Source organism: Selaginella moellendorffii, unplaced genomic scaffold (assembly GCF_000143415.4).
Source record: "Selaginella moellendorffii unplaced genomic scaffold, v1.0 SELMOscaffold_93, whole genome shotgun sequence".
Taxonomy (NCBI): domain Eukaryota; kingdom Viridiplantae; phylum Streptophyta; class Lycopodiopsida; order Selaginellales; family Selaginellaceae; genus Selaginella; species Selaginella moellendorffii.
In genome coordinates, this window is record NW_003314354.1 from 159,307 (window position 1) to 176,138 (window position 16,832).

The 16,832-nt window shown below is 47.5% G+C and overlaps 4 protein-coding genes across 6 annotated transcripts; 2 read left to right on the forward strand and 2 right to left on the reverse strand.

Annotated features, from left to right (window-relative positions):
• The first annotated feature begins 5,479 nt into the window (after positions 1 to 5,479).
• Positions 5,480 to 7,295, forward strand: LOC9628908 (arogenate dehydratase/prephenate dehydratase 6, chloroplastic). The gene has a single exon (XM_002988974.2). The coding sequence runs from the start codon at positions 5,801 to 5,803 to the stop codon at positions 7,127 to 7,129; it is 1,329 nt and encodes a 442-aa protein (XP_002989020.2). The 5' UTR covers positions 5,480 to 5,800; the 3' UTR covers positions 7,130 to 7,295.
• A 558-nt stretch (positions 7,296 to 7,853) lies between these two features.
• LOC112341884 (pentatricopeptide repeat-containing protein At4g02750-like) lies at positions 7,854 to 9,593 on the reverse strand. Its single transcript, XM_024662830.1, has one exon. It carries the CDS (start codon positions 9,591 to 9,593, stop codon positions 7,854 to 7,856), a length of 1,740 nt encoding a protein of 579 aa, XP_024518598.1.
• Positions 9,594 to 9,871: 278 nt separating this feature from the next.
• Positions 9,872 to 11,432, reverse strand: LOC9628909 (F-box protein PP2-A15). Its single transcript, XM_002989034.2, has 2 exons — positions 10,958 to 11,432; positions 9,872 to 10,492 (listed from the first exon to the last, which is right to left on the reverse strand). Exons 1-2 carry the CDS (start codon positions 11,336 to 11,338, stop codon positions 10,091 to 10,093), a joined length of 783 nt encoding a protein of 260 aa, XP_002989080.1. The 5' UTR covers positions 11,339 to 11,432; the 3' UTR covers positions 9,872 to 10,090.
• Positions 11,433 to 11,435: 3 nt separating this feature from the next.
• Positions 11,436 to 16,136, forward strand: LOC9629485. 3 transcript variants are annotated; one of them, XM_024662799.1, is made up of 12 exons: positions 11,436 to 11,551; positions 11,612 to 11,735; positions 12,051 to 12,241; positions 12,291 to 12,386; positions 12,437 to 13,839; positions 13,886 to 13,986; positions 14,046 to 14,689; positions 14,736 to 14,851; positions 14,901 to 15,314; positions 15,375 to 15,675; positions 15,732 to 15,804; positions 15,844 to 16,136. In XM_024662799.1, the coding sequence occupies exons 1-9, from the start codon at positions 11,507 to 11,509 to the stop codon at positions 15,289 to 15,291; spliced, it is 3,111 nt and encodes a 1,036-aa protein (XP_024518567.1). In that variant the 5' UTR covers positions 11,436 to 11,506; the 3' UTR covers positions 15,292 to 15,314; positions 15,375 to 15,675; positions 15,732 to 15,804; positions 15,844 to 16,136. The 3 variants fall into 3 exon arrangements, with proteins under 3 accessions (XP_024518567.1, XP_024518566.1, XP_024518568.1); XM_024662798.1 differs by having other exon boundaries at positions 15,732 to 16,136; XM_024662800.1 differs by lacking the exon at positions 11,436 to 11,551 and adding an exon at positions 11,825 to 11,988 and having other exon boundaries at positions 11,619 to 11,735; positions 15,732 to 16,136.
• Positions 16,137 to 16,832: the final 696 nt, after the last annotated feature.

The window sequence follows — 16,832 nt, forward strand, 5'->3', positions numbered from 1 at the left end:
GGCTAAAGTTTTTGGTTGAATGTATATCCCCACTTGTGAATACCATTAAAAAGACTTTGCTTTACTGTTGATGCTGAGGAATTTATATATTCTTTTGAGAGTGTAGAGATTATTATTGATTTTCCCATCTCAAGTGTTAAGTTGTGTGTTGAGGAGGTTGAGTGGTGTGAATCTTTTGCTTATATTATAGTGCCCAAAGTATTTTATGATGAGAAATCTTCTATTTTCCAAGTTTTGAGCATTTGTCATTCTTTTTATTTCCCCATTTCTGTATTACCAATTGCTGCAAATTCCTTTTTTGATACTTCTTTATCCATTTTTTCTTCTTCCTCAATTTTTCTTGTTTTCTTCTTTCTACCCTGACACTTTCAAAAAAAAATTTCTTCGAAGGAGGGGGTAAAAAAGATGGATGGGAATTTAGCCCTGACGATGGAGTGAGGATGAGTGAATTCAATAGTGGAGCAAAGACAAATGACATAGATTGTGGAGTGAGGATGAGCATAATGAACTCAAATGGAACATCCAACTTTGACGTAGTGAGGCCAAACAAACTATAATAACTCTCAAAATTCCTAATTTCAATTTAAAGTTATGGCTTTGATGTTGATTTAAGCATTTAGCAATTCTATATGGAGTTGCATTGGTTTATCAAGATTTCGTAGTTGACTAATATTTATGCCATAGCTTTGGGTTTTAATTTAGTTATAGTTATCAACAACTTTGTTGATGGTTTTGTAAAAGCTTTAAATTCTTATGACAGTTTGTAATCACCTAGCAGAAGCTCTAAATGTTCCACCTAATTTATTGTTATTATCTTTTCATCTTCCGGAGGGGAGGATGATGTAAGGTTTGTAAATATATGTATGTATATATATGTATACTAATTATAATACTATAGTATATGGATTATCCATTTGAAACTAAATTTAGTCCATCCATTCTTGTATATAAGTAAAGGTTTAAACCTCAATTAATATACCTATTCCTATATCCTGAGCACTCACATTATAAGCTATATGTATCTATAAATTAATTATATATTAATATGGTACCAAGCTTCAAGTTATAATTCTGTTGTGAGTATTTAAGTGATAATAAAATGATGACTAACATGCATTATTTCCCCTTTCAATTATATTTTGAGACTCTTACTAGAAAAGCTCTAAAATCCAAAGCTTTATTTTAGAGCTTCTGTTGATATAAGCAAACCCAAAGGTAAATCATATCATAATATGAGTTCTAAAAGTAATAAAAGGTTAACAAAATACTTATATTCATCTAATAAAGAAAATGATAAATTGATTTTACTACTATATCTTTGCATTGAACACATCTATGAACAACTTGAAAGAACCACTACCATATTTAGTGTGTAATTCCTATAATTTGATGCTTAGTCATATGACTGTTTAGAATTATTTATACAAATTCAATAGAAGATTCAACAATAGACCATAGTGCTTATTGTGACTCTTGACTTGTATGATGTTGGCATGTTTTCTTTAATGGTAATTGTAGAATGACATCCTTATTAAAATGAAATTTAGATTTTATTTTTCTATTGTAATTTAAAATGTTAGCAATTAATATTTGTGAGTGTTAATATTGAGAAGCACAGCATATTTCCTTATCAATATGACACAAGAAACAAAGTATAAAGCTTATTGGTAAAAACACTAATAGTTATAATTTTCTTGTATTCTTTTATAGATTACTCCAAATTCAAAGTAGGATATATATTCAAAAGAGTGAGCACTCTACCCAATAGTATAATTGAAAAGAAATCATTCTCCTTTGGTTAACAAATTACACAATCAATGATGGTAGAAACTCTAAATTGCTGGTAGCATCTCTAGCTTAATCAAGTCACCCTTTCAAAAAAGGAAATATGGAAAGAGAGGATGAACAAGTGATATGGTAGAAAAATAACACACTTATGTTGACAACAGTGGCATAGAAGAAATCAACAAGTATTAGGTAGAGACAACCTTTATCAAGAGCTTAGAAAACAACATATATAAGTGATTTAGCTTATATATTATAAAGGACCTAACATATTAGGACAACTACCTAATATCCCAGCCAAAATATTTGGATGCACATGAATATATATATTAAGAAATATCTCTAGCAACTTTCTATTTGTATGTGCAATGCACAATAAAAAAATATTATGAAAAATATGACTAACTAAAACATTGTCAAAATATGATTATAACATATATATAGCCATTGCTATAAAGAATAAAAATTGGCTCCACCGTATAACGCAAGTGTAAACGGCAACATGTGGCAATAGGTCGAGCAATAGAAGATAAATTCAAACATGTATCAACCAATACAAAGAGAATAATATAAGACCTCTTGTTATAAAAACAAGCTTAGAAAGTAAACACTGGATGAATTGATGCTAAGTGAACCCTTTGATGATACTCCCTAAAGAAAGATAGAGGAGTCGTTAACTTATTCAAACAAGGTCCTTTTATTATTCGCGCAACTCGTTATTTCCCAAATGCATCTCGATGTCCAGACCTTCCACTACAACAACACCAACAGGACGTTGTTGATGCCAAGGTTTCCACCTAAGAAATGGTGGTTGCCAATCTGGAAAATGCCGATAACACCGATAAGTGTGACTAATTTCATTATACGCCTAATAACGAACATCACAACCACAATCACAGCCTCGCTCTTATCCTTGAACTCGAGCAACAATAGCATTAACCTCCATTGGAACAGAACCATCACCCATATGAAGTGGAGCTGAAGACATGCAGTGAGAAGTGGAAAAGGCGATGTCTCATAACATTGTGCCAAGCAAAGAGCATCATTAAGGGTGGTGGGAGTAAGTGCATGCATAAATCCGACAAAATCTTGACGAAATGCTAGTCACAACATTCTTAGCTTGATCCGCTCTGACATATTTGGTTCCGAACGAAGCAAAAGACTTCGGAAACGAACACTAAATTGCATCACCAACTCAAATGGCCCTTGGCAAAGATAGCATGTCCAAATGCGCGTTTGAAGACGTCCGAGAGAACACTCTAATCCCCACGAGTGGCTGCACTCAAACCATTGTACCACTGCAATGCCGTCCCTTAGAGACACATGGGAAAGTCACGCAAACATCAAGCATCATTTCAAGAATGATATGTGGCAATCACTATGAAGTGATCAAACTAATGGTACATATTATCCCCAGAATTCCCGCAAAAGAACTCTGGCTGAACACGAGGATTGGCACCAAGAGCAGAAGGAATTGTACCACGTGCCATGAACACTGCCATCAACTAAATTTGGTTATTCAATTATAAGCACATAGCTGTAAGCCACAAATTTTTCCTTTCCAATTTGCCAGCTTACCTCGCCTATCCGACCAACTCTGCCTTGGCTTGTGCTAAGTTCCCTCGCCAAGGTTCTCGTCTATGGTACCAGCTCCTACTTGGTTTCAGCTACTTACTGCACGAGCAACGGAGTGTTAGCCATCCCTAAGTTGTAAGGAACCGACTCCCCGAGATGTCGTAGGCTAAAGGATCCCCAAAAGCTTGACCGAAATGACAAAGAGTTCATCGGATGGGACCAAGTCGAGGATCGAGTCCAAGACCGACTCTAGGACCGAGTTCGAGATAGAGTCCGGAATCGAGTCCGAGACCGACTCGGGGACCGAGTTCGAGTCCGAGTTCGAGACCGAGTTTGAGACGGAGTCCGAGATCCGAAATCGGGTCCGAGACCGAGTCCGAGGTCGAGTCCGAGGTCGGGTCCGAGATCGGGTCCGAGATCGAGTCCGAAATCGAGTCCGAGACCGAATCCGAAGTCGGATCCGAAATCGGGTCCGAGATCGAGCCAGAGACTAAGTCCAAATACTAATACGGGTCACGGGGTGAAAGCCCAAAGCGTGCGTCTCCCAGGGGGGGGGGGGGGGGGGGGCGCGGGGGGTTCCAAAAGTATAGTAGGGATAGTGAGGTCCAGGAACCAATTTTGAAGGGACTCTCCAGTTGGGCTTCCAAACCGACTTGAGGTTGGGACTGGGACTGAGGGGCCTTGGGTGGGAGTGAGCATGGACTTGGCTGGTGCTGGAGGGGCCATCCAAGGAAGTGCTCAAGAGCAGCTCCCACTCCCGAAAGGGAAACCGACTGCGGTGCTCCCGGCTCAGGTGGAGTGGTGCCCCGCTTGAGTACCTTGTGGCTCATTGGTCCTCGCCCTTCCGGGGGCTTGGGCCTTCCCTTCGGGATGGAAGAGGGGGGGTAGAGGTACCCATACCGGGCCGTTAGGCCACGGTGTTTCGCCCCGACGTCCCGAAGCAAGTGCTGCACCCAAGGCTTGGGATTTAGAGGGTCCCATGATCAAGTCTTGTGGTACCAAGGGGTGTTAGGAATCTGGAGGCTTGGTGTGCTTGGCTGCTTGTGCCTGCGGGGAGTGTAGCCGAACCTTAAGTCCAGTCTAACCTGGGGAGGGGGATTGGGAGAGATTTGGGAATCCATAGATGAATGGCTAACACTCCGTTGCTCGTGCAGTAAGTAGCTGAAACCAAGTAGGAGCTGGTACCATAGGCGAGAACCTTGGCGAGGGAACTTAGCACAAGCCAAGGCAGAGTTGGTCGGATAGGCGAGGTAAGCTGGCAAATTGGAAAGGAAAAATTTGTGGCTTACAATAGCTTCAAGCAATTATACCAACTGCTGCTCCAAAATCAAAGGAGGAGATTGTTGATTTGCCATAAAAATGAATGAAAAGAAAAGAGCAAAAGAAGAGAAATGACAAAAAGTTAAAAAGAAAAGGAGATCTAGACAATCCAAAAAGTTAGATCTAAATCAAAATCTTGAAAGGAAAAAACAAAAGAAAGGAAATGGAAAAAGCTAGATCCAAATTAAATTCCTAAATTCAAGCACTCCTTAAGAACAATCAAAGATGCCTTCACCTCCACCAATGTGAGTGTATGGAATATAGAAAGGAAATACAAAAAATGTGCATATCAATTAACCCAAAAACCTTAGTTTAAGTGGTCTGGATTGAAATCAATTCAACAGCTACCAAAATCCCACTACACTAATATTAATATATAGCATTGTAGCCATACACTTGGCCCTCACAATATAATATTTTTTTTAGATAATAAATAGGCACATAAATGTTTTTTGAAAAAAAAATTTAGAAAAGAAAAATACTATAACAAAAAAACTTCTATATAGATTAAAAAAAATAGAAATACTTATAACACACATCATATTTTGGCTAAATACTAAAGAAGTTATATGCTATTTGCCACTTGCTAAATAAATGACACTACCAAAGAATTTGTACAACTCATAAAATTGGAGGAAAATATTTATATAATAACATTTAATTTTTATTTTCATTTTCTTGTGAGAAAACTTGCCTATTCCAATCTAGCCATCTAGGTGCTTGAACATCTGCATCTATGAATCACAAACAATGTTCTTGTGGTCTTGCAATGCCCATCAAGAACTTAGTATAGTATAACTTGACTGTCTTGCTACCTTGTCAATGGGATTGCAAAAATCACACGATTTTGGGGAAAACCAACTAGTCAAATCTACCCGCGCTTTCGCCTCCCTCCCCCCACGTGTCGCATCGCCGCGCTCACGTCTAGGGCAACAGTCAAAGCCGTGGTGCCGGAGCCCCAATTTTGACCGGCTGCCTGGTAAAAAGGTAAAAGGCGGGGGCGAGATATATATACTCCATCCCTAACTCTTTTCCCTCAGTGCTAACAGCACTTGGGCTTCTTCTTTTCATTTGTTCCATCTCAATTCAATCAATCGGATTGTTTGCTCCCAAGAGTTGTATGGCCAGTGCCGCCACGCCAGTCAGTTGCAAGCTCCTGATCGAAAAGAAAAGCCCCAATCTCGCCAATCAGAGGGATCATCTCCTCAATCTCCAGCAGCAGAGCAAGAAGAAGCGATTCAAGCCGGCTATGGCAGGCTACAATCTGGGTGAATTCTACGCCACCCGCGACGCCTGGAATTCCCGCCACGCGCAATGGCAGAGCCACTGCGCCATTGTTTCCAGCCAGTCCATCGCCCAGCCCGAGGAACAGCACGAACACTCCAAGAACGCCGGTAGCGGTATCAATGGCGATCTAAAAGAGGGATCCATCCAGATCCTAGCAGCGTCAAACGGCGCCGCCGCCAAGTCCATGATGATGATCCTGCCCAAGCCGCTGTCCATCGCGGATCTCGCCATGCCGCCGTCGCACGGATCCACGCTGCGCGTCGCGTACCAGGGCGTCCCGGGGGCGTACAGCGAGGCGGCGGCATCCAAGGCCTACCCGGAATGCGAGCCCATCCCCTGCGAGCAATTCGAGGCCACATTCCAGGCCGTGGAGCTCTGGATCGCGGACCGCGCGGTACTGCCCATCGAGAACTCCCTCGGCGGTAGCATCCACCGGAACTACGATCTCCTCCTGCGTCACCGGCTCCACATCGTGGGCGAGGTCCAGCTACCAGTCCACCACTGCCTCATGGCCCTCCCCGGCGCCTCGATCGAGGGGATCCGGCGAGTGATCAGCCACCCGCAAGCGCTAGCACAGGTGGAGCACACGCTGACCAACCTCGGGCTCCAGGCCGCGCGGGAAGCCGTGGACGATACCGCCGGTGCCGCGCAGCACATCGTGGCGAACAACCTCCGCGACACCGCGGCGGTGGCCAGCGCCCGCGCCGCGGAGATTTACGGCATGGACGTGCTGGCCAGCGGCATCCAGGACGATCCGGGCAACATGACGCGCTTCCTCATGCTGGCGCGCGAGCCCATCATCCCGCGCACCGATCGGCGATTCAAGACGAGCATCGTCTTCGCGCTGGAGGAGGCGCCCGGGGCGCTGTTCAAGGCGCTCTCGGCCTTCGCGCTCCGGAACATCAATCTCACCAAGATCGAGAGCCGACCGCAAAAGAATCGGCCGGTGCGCGTCGTGGATGATAGCAACCACGGCACTGCGAAGTACTTCGAGTACCTCTTCTACATCGATTTCGAGGCGTCCATGGCGGATCCGCGGGCACAGAACGCGCTGGGGCAGCTCCAGGAGTTCGCGAGCTTCATCAGGGTTCTTGGGAGCTACCCGATGGACATGACGCCGGTGGTACCGCCCGGCAAGCCCAAGGTGATCAGCACCACGTAGCCGGTACCGCACGGTGCGTACTCTATGCCGCGCGGTATACCACGTGAATCGCGCGGGCTACCACGTGCAACATGTGATTGATTTTTCTTGCAAACACACCTTTGTATTAACACGAATCTCGAAATGAATGAAATAAATCTTCCCAGAGGATGGGAAGGACACACAAGTTGATGGAAGAACATTGTGATGCCACGATTAGACTCTCCAAACTTTGTCAGGTTTCTCAAACGTATGGTGGATTGTATTGGAAGTTTTTGCTGCCAAGCTGCACGAATCACGATGGCGATTGTGATGTAGCAACCAATTCTTTAGGTTCTTCCTCCAAAAGCTTTAATGCTCGCCAGAAGAGAGCCGCGATTTCTTGACTTAAGAAATGACTTTAAAGCCGCGGGAGTGGACTTGCGACCTGGGAATTCAAGCGAGAATAAACGCAAGTGCGCGAATTCAACACAGAAGAATATGAATTGCCTCTGAAAGTTCTTAGCTTCGTGGTTTCATGCGAGGTTCATGAAGGAAATCATATATTTTCAGCTCTGCCTGAGATGTTTGAATCGGACTTTCAGGACTTAGCTCGCTTCAAGATCGGATGGAAAATCTCACTCGCGCAGTTCATGAAGGCAAAACGAGGTTTTCATGTTTGAATCAGACTTTCAGGAAGTGCTTGAAGATGGAAAAATCGAGGAAATCATTGATTTTCAGTTCCGCGAATGTTTAAAGCAGACATTCAGGAAGTTCTCAGTGCCTTAGCTCGCTTGAAGATCGAGGGTGGAAAAATCTCGCTCGTGTTGACACCCGCGTTCCTCTTGACGGCGCTCGCCACTGTAGTCCAGGCCAACTCGTCCGGCTCGAACGGCATACACCCAAATACCTCCCAAGCACGCTTGATCTCTCCAGCTCTAGCGAACAAATCCACCATGCAAACGTAGTGATCAAGGCAAGGATGATCCAAGCCCGAGAACTCCCCGGCCGCGAGCGCCAGGAAAAACACCCGCGCCGGATCGATCAGACCGGCGTGGCTGCACGCAAAGAGAACAGTGACCATGGTGATCCCATCCGGTTTCGTTCCATCCAGCAGCATCGCGAGGAAGAGCTCGATCGAGATGGATGGGCGATCGTTCTGCGCATACGCGAGCATGATCGAGTTCCAGGCCGCGTCGTTCCTCACGGGCATTCGATCAAACACCGCGCGCGCCTCTTCCACTCGACCACACTTCCCGTACATCCCGACGATCGAGGTCCCGACTATGAAGTGCTCCTCCAGCTCCTCGTCCCGGATCGCAGCGTGGAATCGCCGCCCCTCGGCCAGCGCTGCGAGCCCGGCGCACGCATCGATCGCCGCGATGAATGTCACTTCGTCCGGTGCGACACCCTCGAGATCCATGATCGCGGGGAGTTGCAGAGCTGTCGCAGCGTCCTCTGAATCCAAGCTCGCGGCAAATGCTTTGATGAGCGCCGTCCACGACACGACGTTTCTCTCCGGGGCGGAAACGAAGATCTTCTTAGCCTCGGCAAGATCACCGCAATCGCCGTAAGCGTCTAAGATTGCGTTCCAAGACGCAGTGTCCTGCTCCGGCATCAAATCAAACATGCTCCTCGCGTCATACAAATACCCGTTCTTAGCATACGATGCAACCATGCTCGTCCAGGACACTACGTTCCGCCTTGGCATCTCGTCGAAGAGATTGTGCGCTTCTTCCATCCCTCCGTGGAGTGCGTGTGATTGCACAATTGCGTTCCAGGAAACGATGTTTCGCTGCGGCATTGCATCGAAGAGACGGCGCGCTCGGGAGAGATTGCCGTGGTAAGCATTTGCAGTTACGATGGCAGTCCAGGATACCACATCCGGAGACGGCATCCGGGTGACGAGCTCGCTTGCGCGGTCGAGGTCTCCTCTTTGTGCGTACGCCTGGATCATCACGTTCCAGGTAACGGTGTTTGGACAATCAAGATCGTCAAACAGCCTCTGAGCCTCCAGAAAATGCCCCTTTTTGGCAAATGCTGCAATCAAAACAGTCCAAGCAACAACATCCGGCCGAGGGATCATCTGAAACACTCGGAGCGTTTCGGCCATGCAAAAGTTCTGCTCGTACATGTGTAAGACTGCACTCCACGAGACAGAGTCTCTCTCCGGCATCGTGTCAAACAGCCATTTCGCTCGATGAAAATGCCCGTTTTGGGCATTTGCTGCAAACATGATGTTCCAGGTGTAGACATTGCGGTGGATCATGCCGTCGAACACGGAGCCCGCCAGATCCAGCCGGCGGCACGCACCGTACATCTCGATCAAGAGATTGGCGATGTAGGTGTCGTTCCCGTACCCGTTCTTGGTGATGTGCGTGTGCGCCATCTTGCCTTCGATGAGCGCTTGCGAGTCGCGGCATTGGCGGAGCAGCGATGCGTAGGTCGCGGTGTCGGCCTTGAGGCTGAGATTGTTGAGCGCCGCGGTCAGCTTCTCCACCCTCATACATTTGATCGATCGAATGGAGCGAATTGGAAGCCTACATCCAAAATGAAAACCAATGTCAGTTCTTCCTTTCTTCGTCAGTGGTTTGTCGATTCGTGATGCATTATTGCCGCCCAAATGGATAGACTTGGCAAGAAACGTCTCCGAGGAGACGATCAAGAACAAGTGGGCTCCTCTCGATTCGAGAAAGAGACCCTTCTTTCATTCTCACTCTCTGTGTTGTCAAGCTTTCCATGAATCTTTTCTCTCTTATGTGACCCCCACACGCACACCCGGCAGAGTTTCAATCTCTCGTAGCATTTTCTCCGCATAGAACAAGACCAGATCTTTTTCTGTTCTCATTTTGTTTACGGTATCTACAAGCAATCTACAAAGAAAAATCCAGGCACTTCTTCTATCTCGCATAACCAACATAACTTACACTTAACTTACGCTGATGAAATGATCGATGGATCATCCACTCGATCCAAGCTCTCTATCCAGCCGGGAAAGAGGAGCTAGTTTTTCTCCTCCTCCGTCGGCCTCAGCGTCAAGCAATCTAGATACAGCCCACCCTTCCAGTAGCTGCAATCCACTTCCCGGATGCAAAACTCCAGCTCCAGCGGCTGGGCGATCAATCTCTCGCCCTCCACGACGATCTGCCCGACCTCAAACTCAAACCACTGCTCGAACCCAGTGACTGGGACCTGCTTCATCAGGTCCAGCTCCTTCTCCAAGACTTTGCCGTGCGTGATCTTGAGCCGGAAGAGCAGCGGCTTCTTCCAGGCGAGATAGAGGATCTGTCCGAATTGCGGGTTTGCTACCTTGAGCCTCCAAGTGGCCGAGTACTTCCCCGGAGTTAGCGAGCATTTCCATTTCCCAAACACTTCCAGCCGGCAAACCGCGAGTAAGTGCGCTACCTGCGATCAAGAAAAGGAAGAGTTCGACGTGATCAATCAATCAATCACTCTCTCGTGAAAGAAAGAAAAAACTAGATCGGCCAATCACACACTGTCGCGAGGAAAGAAAAAGAAAAGTTTCTAAGTAGAGAAGAAGATTAGGTGAAGGGATGCTCTAAGCAACGCAAGAGAAAGACCCCAGAAACACTGCAATATGACGAACAGACGTTTCCAAGCAAAGCTTATCCCCCCCTGGCGATGGAATCCATCCATCAATGCGAGCAATCCTCGTATCGAGCTGCTTGGAGCTATGGAGAGGGCAAGGCAAGATTTTGCAATGGAGCTCAAAGTGGAAGACGAAGAATCGAAATATCGGAATGGCAGTGCTAGCCCAGGAGGCCGAGCTATCAATCGATCGCTCGATGCAAAGAAAGAAAGAAGGCGGCAATGGAACAAGAAGAATGAAAGAGAGGAGGGATTTCTTACCTTGCCAAAGCAAGAACTCCGCGAGTCCTCCCAGCGCCAAAATCTCGCGTCCTGGCCCCAGGTCACGCCCATCCCGGCCACGGACAGGATCCTACACACCCCGCCGGTGCGTCGCAGCAGCAAATATTTCTGCCGGCCTCCACTCACGAAGATCCCCTCCGCCAGGGCCTGGAGGAGCTCCTTCCAGCTCTTCCATCCATCCCTGTAATCGCAGCACTCGCCGCGCACATCCGATGGGAGCAGCCCCTGCCACACGAGCTCGGAGCTCGCCGCCGCCGAGAAGGCCTGGCTCACCGACGCGAGGCGGCACGCATCCAGCGGCGTTGTCCGCCCGATGATCGCCGCAATGCAATCGATGGGAAGATCGCCGAGGCTCGACATTCTTGAGACGAGAGAGCGTTCTTCTCTTTAGCCCTCTCGTCCTGTTCTACTTCTATTCATCGCCAGATATTCCAGTAAATATTCTTTTGGCATTCTAATTTAGGGTTCGTCGAGGCGATGGCGGAGCTGGAGGCGATGCTAGGGCTCCGCGACTGATGCTTCGCGGGGATGGAAAACGGCACTGCTGCTGCTCCGAATCCTTGCTGCAAGCAGGTATATCCTAGATTCTTTCGCGATTTGATCGAAATCGAGTCTGTCAATCGATCGCTGCAGCTCGCGGAGAAGCTCGAGAAGAGCGATGCCGGGAGAAAGAAGCTACGGCAGGCGATATCGATGCTCAAGGAGAAGCTGGAGGCCGCCGACAAGGTTATGCAAGAGAATGACGCTCTACGACGAGGTGTGTGGCTCTATCTCTTTACTCGCAAACTTTTTTCTTCGTCTTTTGCTCTTGTGGTGATCATCTAATCCCCCGGAACCCTTCCATAGGGATCTGTCTATCGTTTTTGGCCCAAGTCTTGCTTGTAAAGGCTCTCATAACGATGCGAGCCATTGGGGATTGCGCAAAGAAGCAGGCAACACACTGGTGTTTACAATGCCAGTCTTGCTTCTTTGTGCATGATCCTGAGACAGGGACTCTTAGTCTCAAATTGGTAGGAATGGTGGATGACTTTGTCGAGGAGCTCACTCTCGTGTCGTATTCTTTTGTTGACAGATTGCGAGAAAGAGCGTGAGCGTGCTGCAATGGAAAGACAGGCTGCTGAGAAAGAGAAGAACGCCCGGCTAGTGCTGGAGGAGGAGGGCCGGTCTTTGAAGGAAACACTAGCCATGGCAATAGCCAGGATAGATTTCCTGGAGGCCACACAGGCAGCTGATCGGAAAGAAGTGCAGCATTTGCGTAACGAGGTACCGATTTATGTTCCCTTTTCTTTCGCTTAAAGAGTAAATCTTACAGGTGAGAGTGGCCGTGGATGGCGTTCGTGCAGCTGTAACCACCAGCGAAACAGCGCAAAGAGTATGTATAAGTCTTGAGAAGAACCTGACGGCTAAGGTATGCCTTTCAACCTCGTGCTACGTAGAAGTACTGAACAGGTGTTACAGGTCAATGCGCTTCCAAAAGCCGGTGGACAAAACTTGCAGGCTCAAAATGGATTTAAAGCTCTCCAGGGAACTGTCAGCACTTCTCAAAAGGAAATGGCCGCGCTGTCTACGAGGTTGGCAGCGTTGGAGACACAAAATGCACAATATGTCGATCAACTGAACCAGTTGCGGCAGGCCACAGCCGTAAAGACAGCAAAGCCCACGGAGGCCGTCGCTACGAAAACTCCATCGAAGCTACCTCCGAGATCTCAACAACAAAGGCCCGACTTAAATCGTAGTGTGGTCCGGAACTCTCGGTATACTTCCACTTCAACCGGCGCCATTCAAGTGATACCCGGAATTGCAGACATACTTCAACCATTGACGTCGGCATCGAAGAAAACAGGCTTTGTTGTGCATGACGAGAACCACGAGCAGGCGAAGGCTTATACTGCCAAAGCCACGCAGGACAAAGACCCGGTTTATGAGACTGCAAAGGATGGGTCAGACTTAACTGTTCAGGACGATTGTGGTGGGGCAGGAAAAACAGCAAAAAAGCTGTTGCACTCACTCAGCCGCCTAATTCACAAGGAGAAACGGGCGCATTCGAGAATGGAGGTCAAACTGTGTGAGTTGCAACAAGCACTTAATCACAGTGAGTCTCCTCAAGCGAAACAGCATAAAAAGAGAAAGAGAAGTGGAGCTGAGGCAACCAATTCTAAACATTCATCGAAAGCAAAGGCGAGCAGGAAAAAGCGGAAACTGAAGGTGGATGCTGTCGTCATTGATGATGACTCGGAGATGGAGGTTCTCGTTGAAAAGTGGCTGGACGCGAAAAAGAATCTGCATTCGCCAAACTTACCTGAGGTTCCGTCGCGGGCACAAACTGCGATTAGCAACTCGGAGACTCGACCGTGCACGGCTGCGTCACCTCAGGATGTTTCAGGACATGCTTCAGAAGTTCCAAACGTTCAAAGCTGCCAACAAAATATTGGAAGAGCAGAAGTCTGGAAGGTCCAAGGCTCTTCCAAGGATGAAGCCTGCCAACAGAATACTGGGAAATCAGAAGTTTTGATAGTTCGAGGCCGCGAACAGGACACTGGACATGCCGCAGACTTGGACACCGTGACCAGGTATCAACTCAGTCCAAGGTTGCTTTCTACAGCTCCTCAAGCTGTCGTTGAGGAACGTGGGGGTCAACTGAATTTCGATGATCGAGACGAGCTGCGCATTTGGTTTTCTGATGCGAAAGAAGTGCGCGGGGCTATTTTATCAAATGAAGATTGCCCGAACCAGAGCGTTTTGGATATGGAGATAGTTGCCGGCTGCTTCGTGGGTGATGACGGGCTTTTGAAGCCTTCAGAATCATGGAAGCAAGAGTTTGAATCGAGAGCCAGTGGCCTGGCTTTGAACATAACACTGAGGTGAGCATGCTTGTCTTGGGCTGCAGGATTCTAACATCTTTGGCAGGTCATCCTTGCTGGTAGTAACTTCGAGCATTGTCAACATCCTAACGACGAGACTGTTTCATGGTAACGTGGTTTTCCAGTTCGGGAGCTTTCTCTGCAATGGTCAGTAGCGTCCCTTTTAAAAAATACACCAGAATCTGATATGTTGCTGTTTGCTACAGTTTTAACTGGAAAGCGTGTGGCCTTCGATACACTGCTGAGGCTTCTCTCCAGTTTCCTTATCTTCGGCGAAACTCAGTTTTTTATGGCTATAATGACAAGAGACGAAAAGGAAGTTCACAGACTAGATTGTTTTGCTGCTAAAGCAACAGCGGACGAGGTTGCTGCTGCTAGTAAGCTCCTCGCAACTCTATGCAACATATCTGGCCATTTCCGGCTCTTGCGCAAGATCACTCACAAGATTCTACGCCGGAGCCTGATGGATGTCGGTCTGTTGGTCACCGTTTTGGCTTCACTTGCCTCGGTTTCGAAACAGCTCCTCTCAGATACAGTGATCCGATGTGTTGCTTCCGAGCTGGTTGCGGAGGTGGTGGTTCCGCAACAATGTGGTACGCTTGCCAGTTTAGATGGGAAGCTACAGGACAGGAAGCTACTAGAGCACCTCGAAGTTTCGGTTGACGCCACTGTACAGGAGGTTGTACGGGCCACACTCGACCTTCTCTGCACTTCCAACTTACCGGGTTTTAATCTCATAAAGGAAATGGAGTGTCAACGTATAAGCTCGAGCTGTTTTGAAGAGACCGAAGCTTGGCCCATCCAGTTTCATGAAGCTGTCGAGGCTCTGGAGCTTATCTCCTTTCACATGGTAAGTGTCTTCTTCTTTCGGGTTTCATCAATGACATGTTGTTCAGGGATGGGAATGGACATACAACAATCTTATCGTAGAGAGATTATGGGTCCTTGTGGCGCCTGGTGTTGCACAAACGACAGTAGGAGGCGTTGCTCATCTCCTTGGTAGCCTAGGAAGGTATTTATCACTAAACACTCATACTTGTTCTAATTTAGTGTCATTACAGGCTAGGCTTGGAAGGTGGCCAGGAAATGCCTGGTGTTGACAAGCTGAGACAAAGCTTGGCTTTTATACTTGAAGATGGGAACCATGAGCAAGGAAGGTTTTCCTTCGCGACTCGCCTGGTTGCGGCAGCTGCCCTGTTGGAGCTGTCAGTTCATGATAAAAGGGCTCCACGGTTGACAGATGACGATGATGCCACCGACAGTCAAGGCCTGGACGTTCTGAGCTTGGACTACGTGAAAACCGTGCAAGACTGGTTTCACAGTTTGGACAGCGAGAAGCAGAGCAGCGTACCCCTTCGTCTGAAGAACCAGATTTTTGCTATCCATGTGCCTTCTCGTAGAGCGCTTGAGGAGCTGCCTGAGAACGAAAAAAACGATAAAAGCGCTCCTTGACACCTTGTGACCAGCTCGTTGAGGTATCAACGTCTTCGTTATATTCCTTCTGCCTGTCTTAACTCATCCTCTCTCGCTGACAGGGAAAGCTAGAATCGCAGCTGAGCTCCTCCGGCAGGCCACTGCAAGAGTTTTGATCGACCGGGACAGATCGCAAACCGATGATCTATGCTGTTGTCGGCGTGCTGGATCTGCATTGAGCCCAGTTCCCAGCCAGTATCTAAGAGACGATGAGACGACGAGTTCGTGAACTTTCCGTCTTGGTGGCGAATGGCACGCGTAGTAAGACAAGAACGAGGCGGCTCGGCATGGCCCAGGCTTGTCGTTGCTCCCCTTCGAGGACATACTGATATGAACAGCGAATCACTTTGGTGTCGTTATTGTGTAAGTTTTTCTTTCTTTCCTTGCTCTAGTCCTTTCTCACTTGTCGTGGCTCCCAGGATCCGCGGTCGCTGTAAGGCAGCGAATTCGCTGGCAATGGCTAAACATCCAAGCCCGCATTTCGACATGACAGTGAGCTTAACGCGATAGTGATCTTAACGATTGGAAAAGTTTCTTTGGCCAGTTATAGATTACAAAGCTGCTATATCTGACTGGAGAGGCCTAGACTGGCTATGGACGGAACAGTGTCACTGATATCAACAGTGGTAACAAAGCCCGAGGAAAGTGCCAAACTGGAGAATGGTATCACTCAACAACTGAAATTTCAATGCTCCCGAAAATCCAGCGAAGATGCTCCAGTTGCATGGATTGTTAAATCGCCAGGAATGTAATCACTCCATTCGCATGGATTGTTAAATCGCCAGGAACTTAATCAAATGAGAGCAAACGTTTTGTTAATCAAAGGTTTTGTTGCATTCCAAGAATGGGGCTTGTTTAGCGAATCTTGGGTGTGCCACTGTTCTTGCATGGTGAGTTTTACTAGGTTGGATTTTGGAGCATCGCCAATCAAACCAAAGGTACCTGACGATATCAACTAAACTTTGCGAGAAAAGGGAGCGAGTTAGTCCCTCCAAGAGCTTGGATTCCAAAAGCCAAAAAGGTGACGAGCAACACGTACAAATGCATGCGTCAAACGCGACTTTTCACCACCGATCTTTTCAGCAAAGGAAAGGTTGACGGAGCCGTCATGGAGCCCGATCGATCGTATACGCATATATTCCCCAGACAATGCCGTTTGTTACAGTGGGCGAAAGAAAAAAAAGAGGAAGAAATCCCATGGTACGACGGGTATATTCCACCTCACGCACTCCCAAACAAAGGTGGTACATGAAAACAAGCGGAAGGATCTCTAGGCGGCGCTGTCCAGTCCCCAGAGAGGCTTTGTCGCCATGGCCTTCTTCCAAGTTGTTTATACAAGTTTTTTTTCTAGAGCGAGTATTTTGGTTGAATGTGGATCACTTTGGCACTGTTGGTTTCACTGTTGCTGCTCATCCATGGCTTGTTTCTAATTTTATAAACACTGGGTGTTTTGGCAGCTTTCACAGTGTGATAGTGGTATATTTACCAGTCTAGTTTCGTGAGGCATAGCCTGTGCCTCA

Excerpts from the sequence above, each read along its gene's own strand:
- LOC112341884 (XM_024662830.1), bottom strand. The coding sequence starts at position 9,593 with ATGAGGGTGGAGAAGCTGACCGCGGCGCTCAACAATCTCAGCCTCAAG.
- LOC9629485 (XM_024662798.1), top strand. The coding sequence starts at position 11,507 with ATGGAAAACGGCACTGCTGCTGCTCCGAATCCTTGCTGCAAGCAG. Across the intron at positions 12,242-12,290 it reads TGCAGCATTTGCGTAACGAG|GTGAGAGTGGCCGTGGATGG; the intron begins GTACCGATTTAT and ends TAAATCTTACAG. Across the intron at positions 14,690-14,735 it reads AGCTTATCTCCTTTCACATG|GGATGGGAATGGACATACAA; the intron begins GTAAGTGTCTTC and ends CATGTTGTTCAG.
- LOC9628909 (XM_002989034.2), bottom strand. The coding sequence starts at position 11,338 with ATGTCGAGCCTCGGCGATCTTCCCATCGATTGCATTGCGGCGATCATC. Across the intron at positions 10,493-10,957 it reads GGAGTTCTTGCTTTGGCAAG|GTAGCGCACTTACTCGCGGT; the intron begins GTAAGAAATCCC and ends TCTTGATCGCAG.
- LOC9628908 (XM_002988974.2), top strand. The coding sequence starts at position 5,801 with ATGGCCAGTGCCGCCACGCCAGTCAGTTGCAAGCTCCTGATCGAAAAG.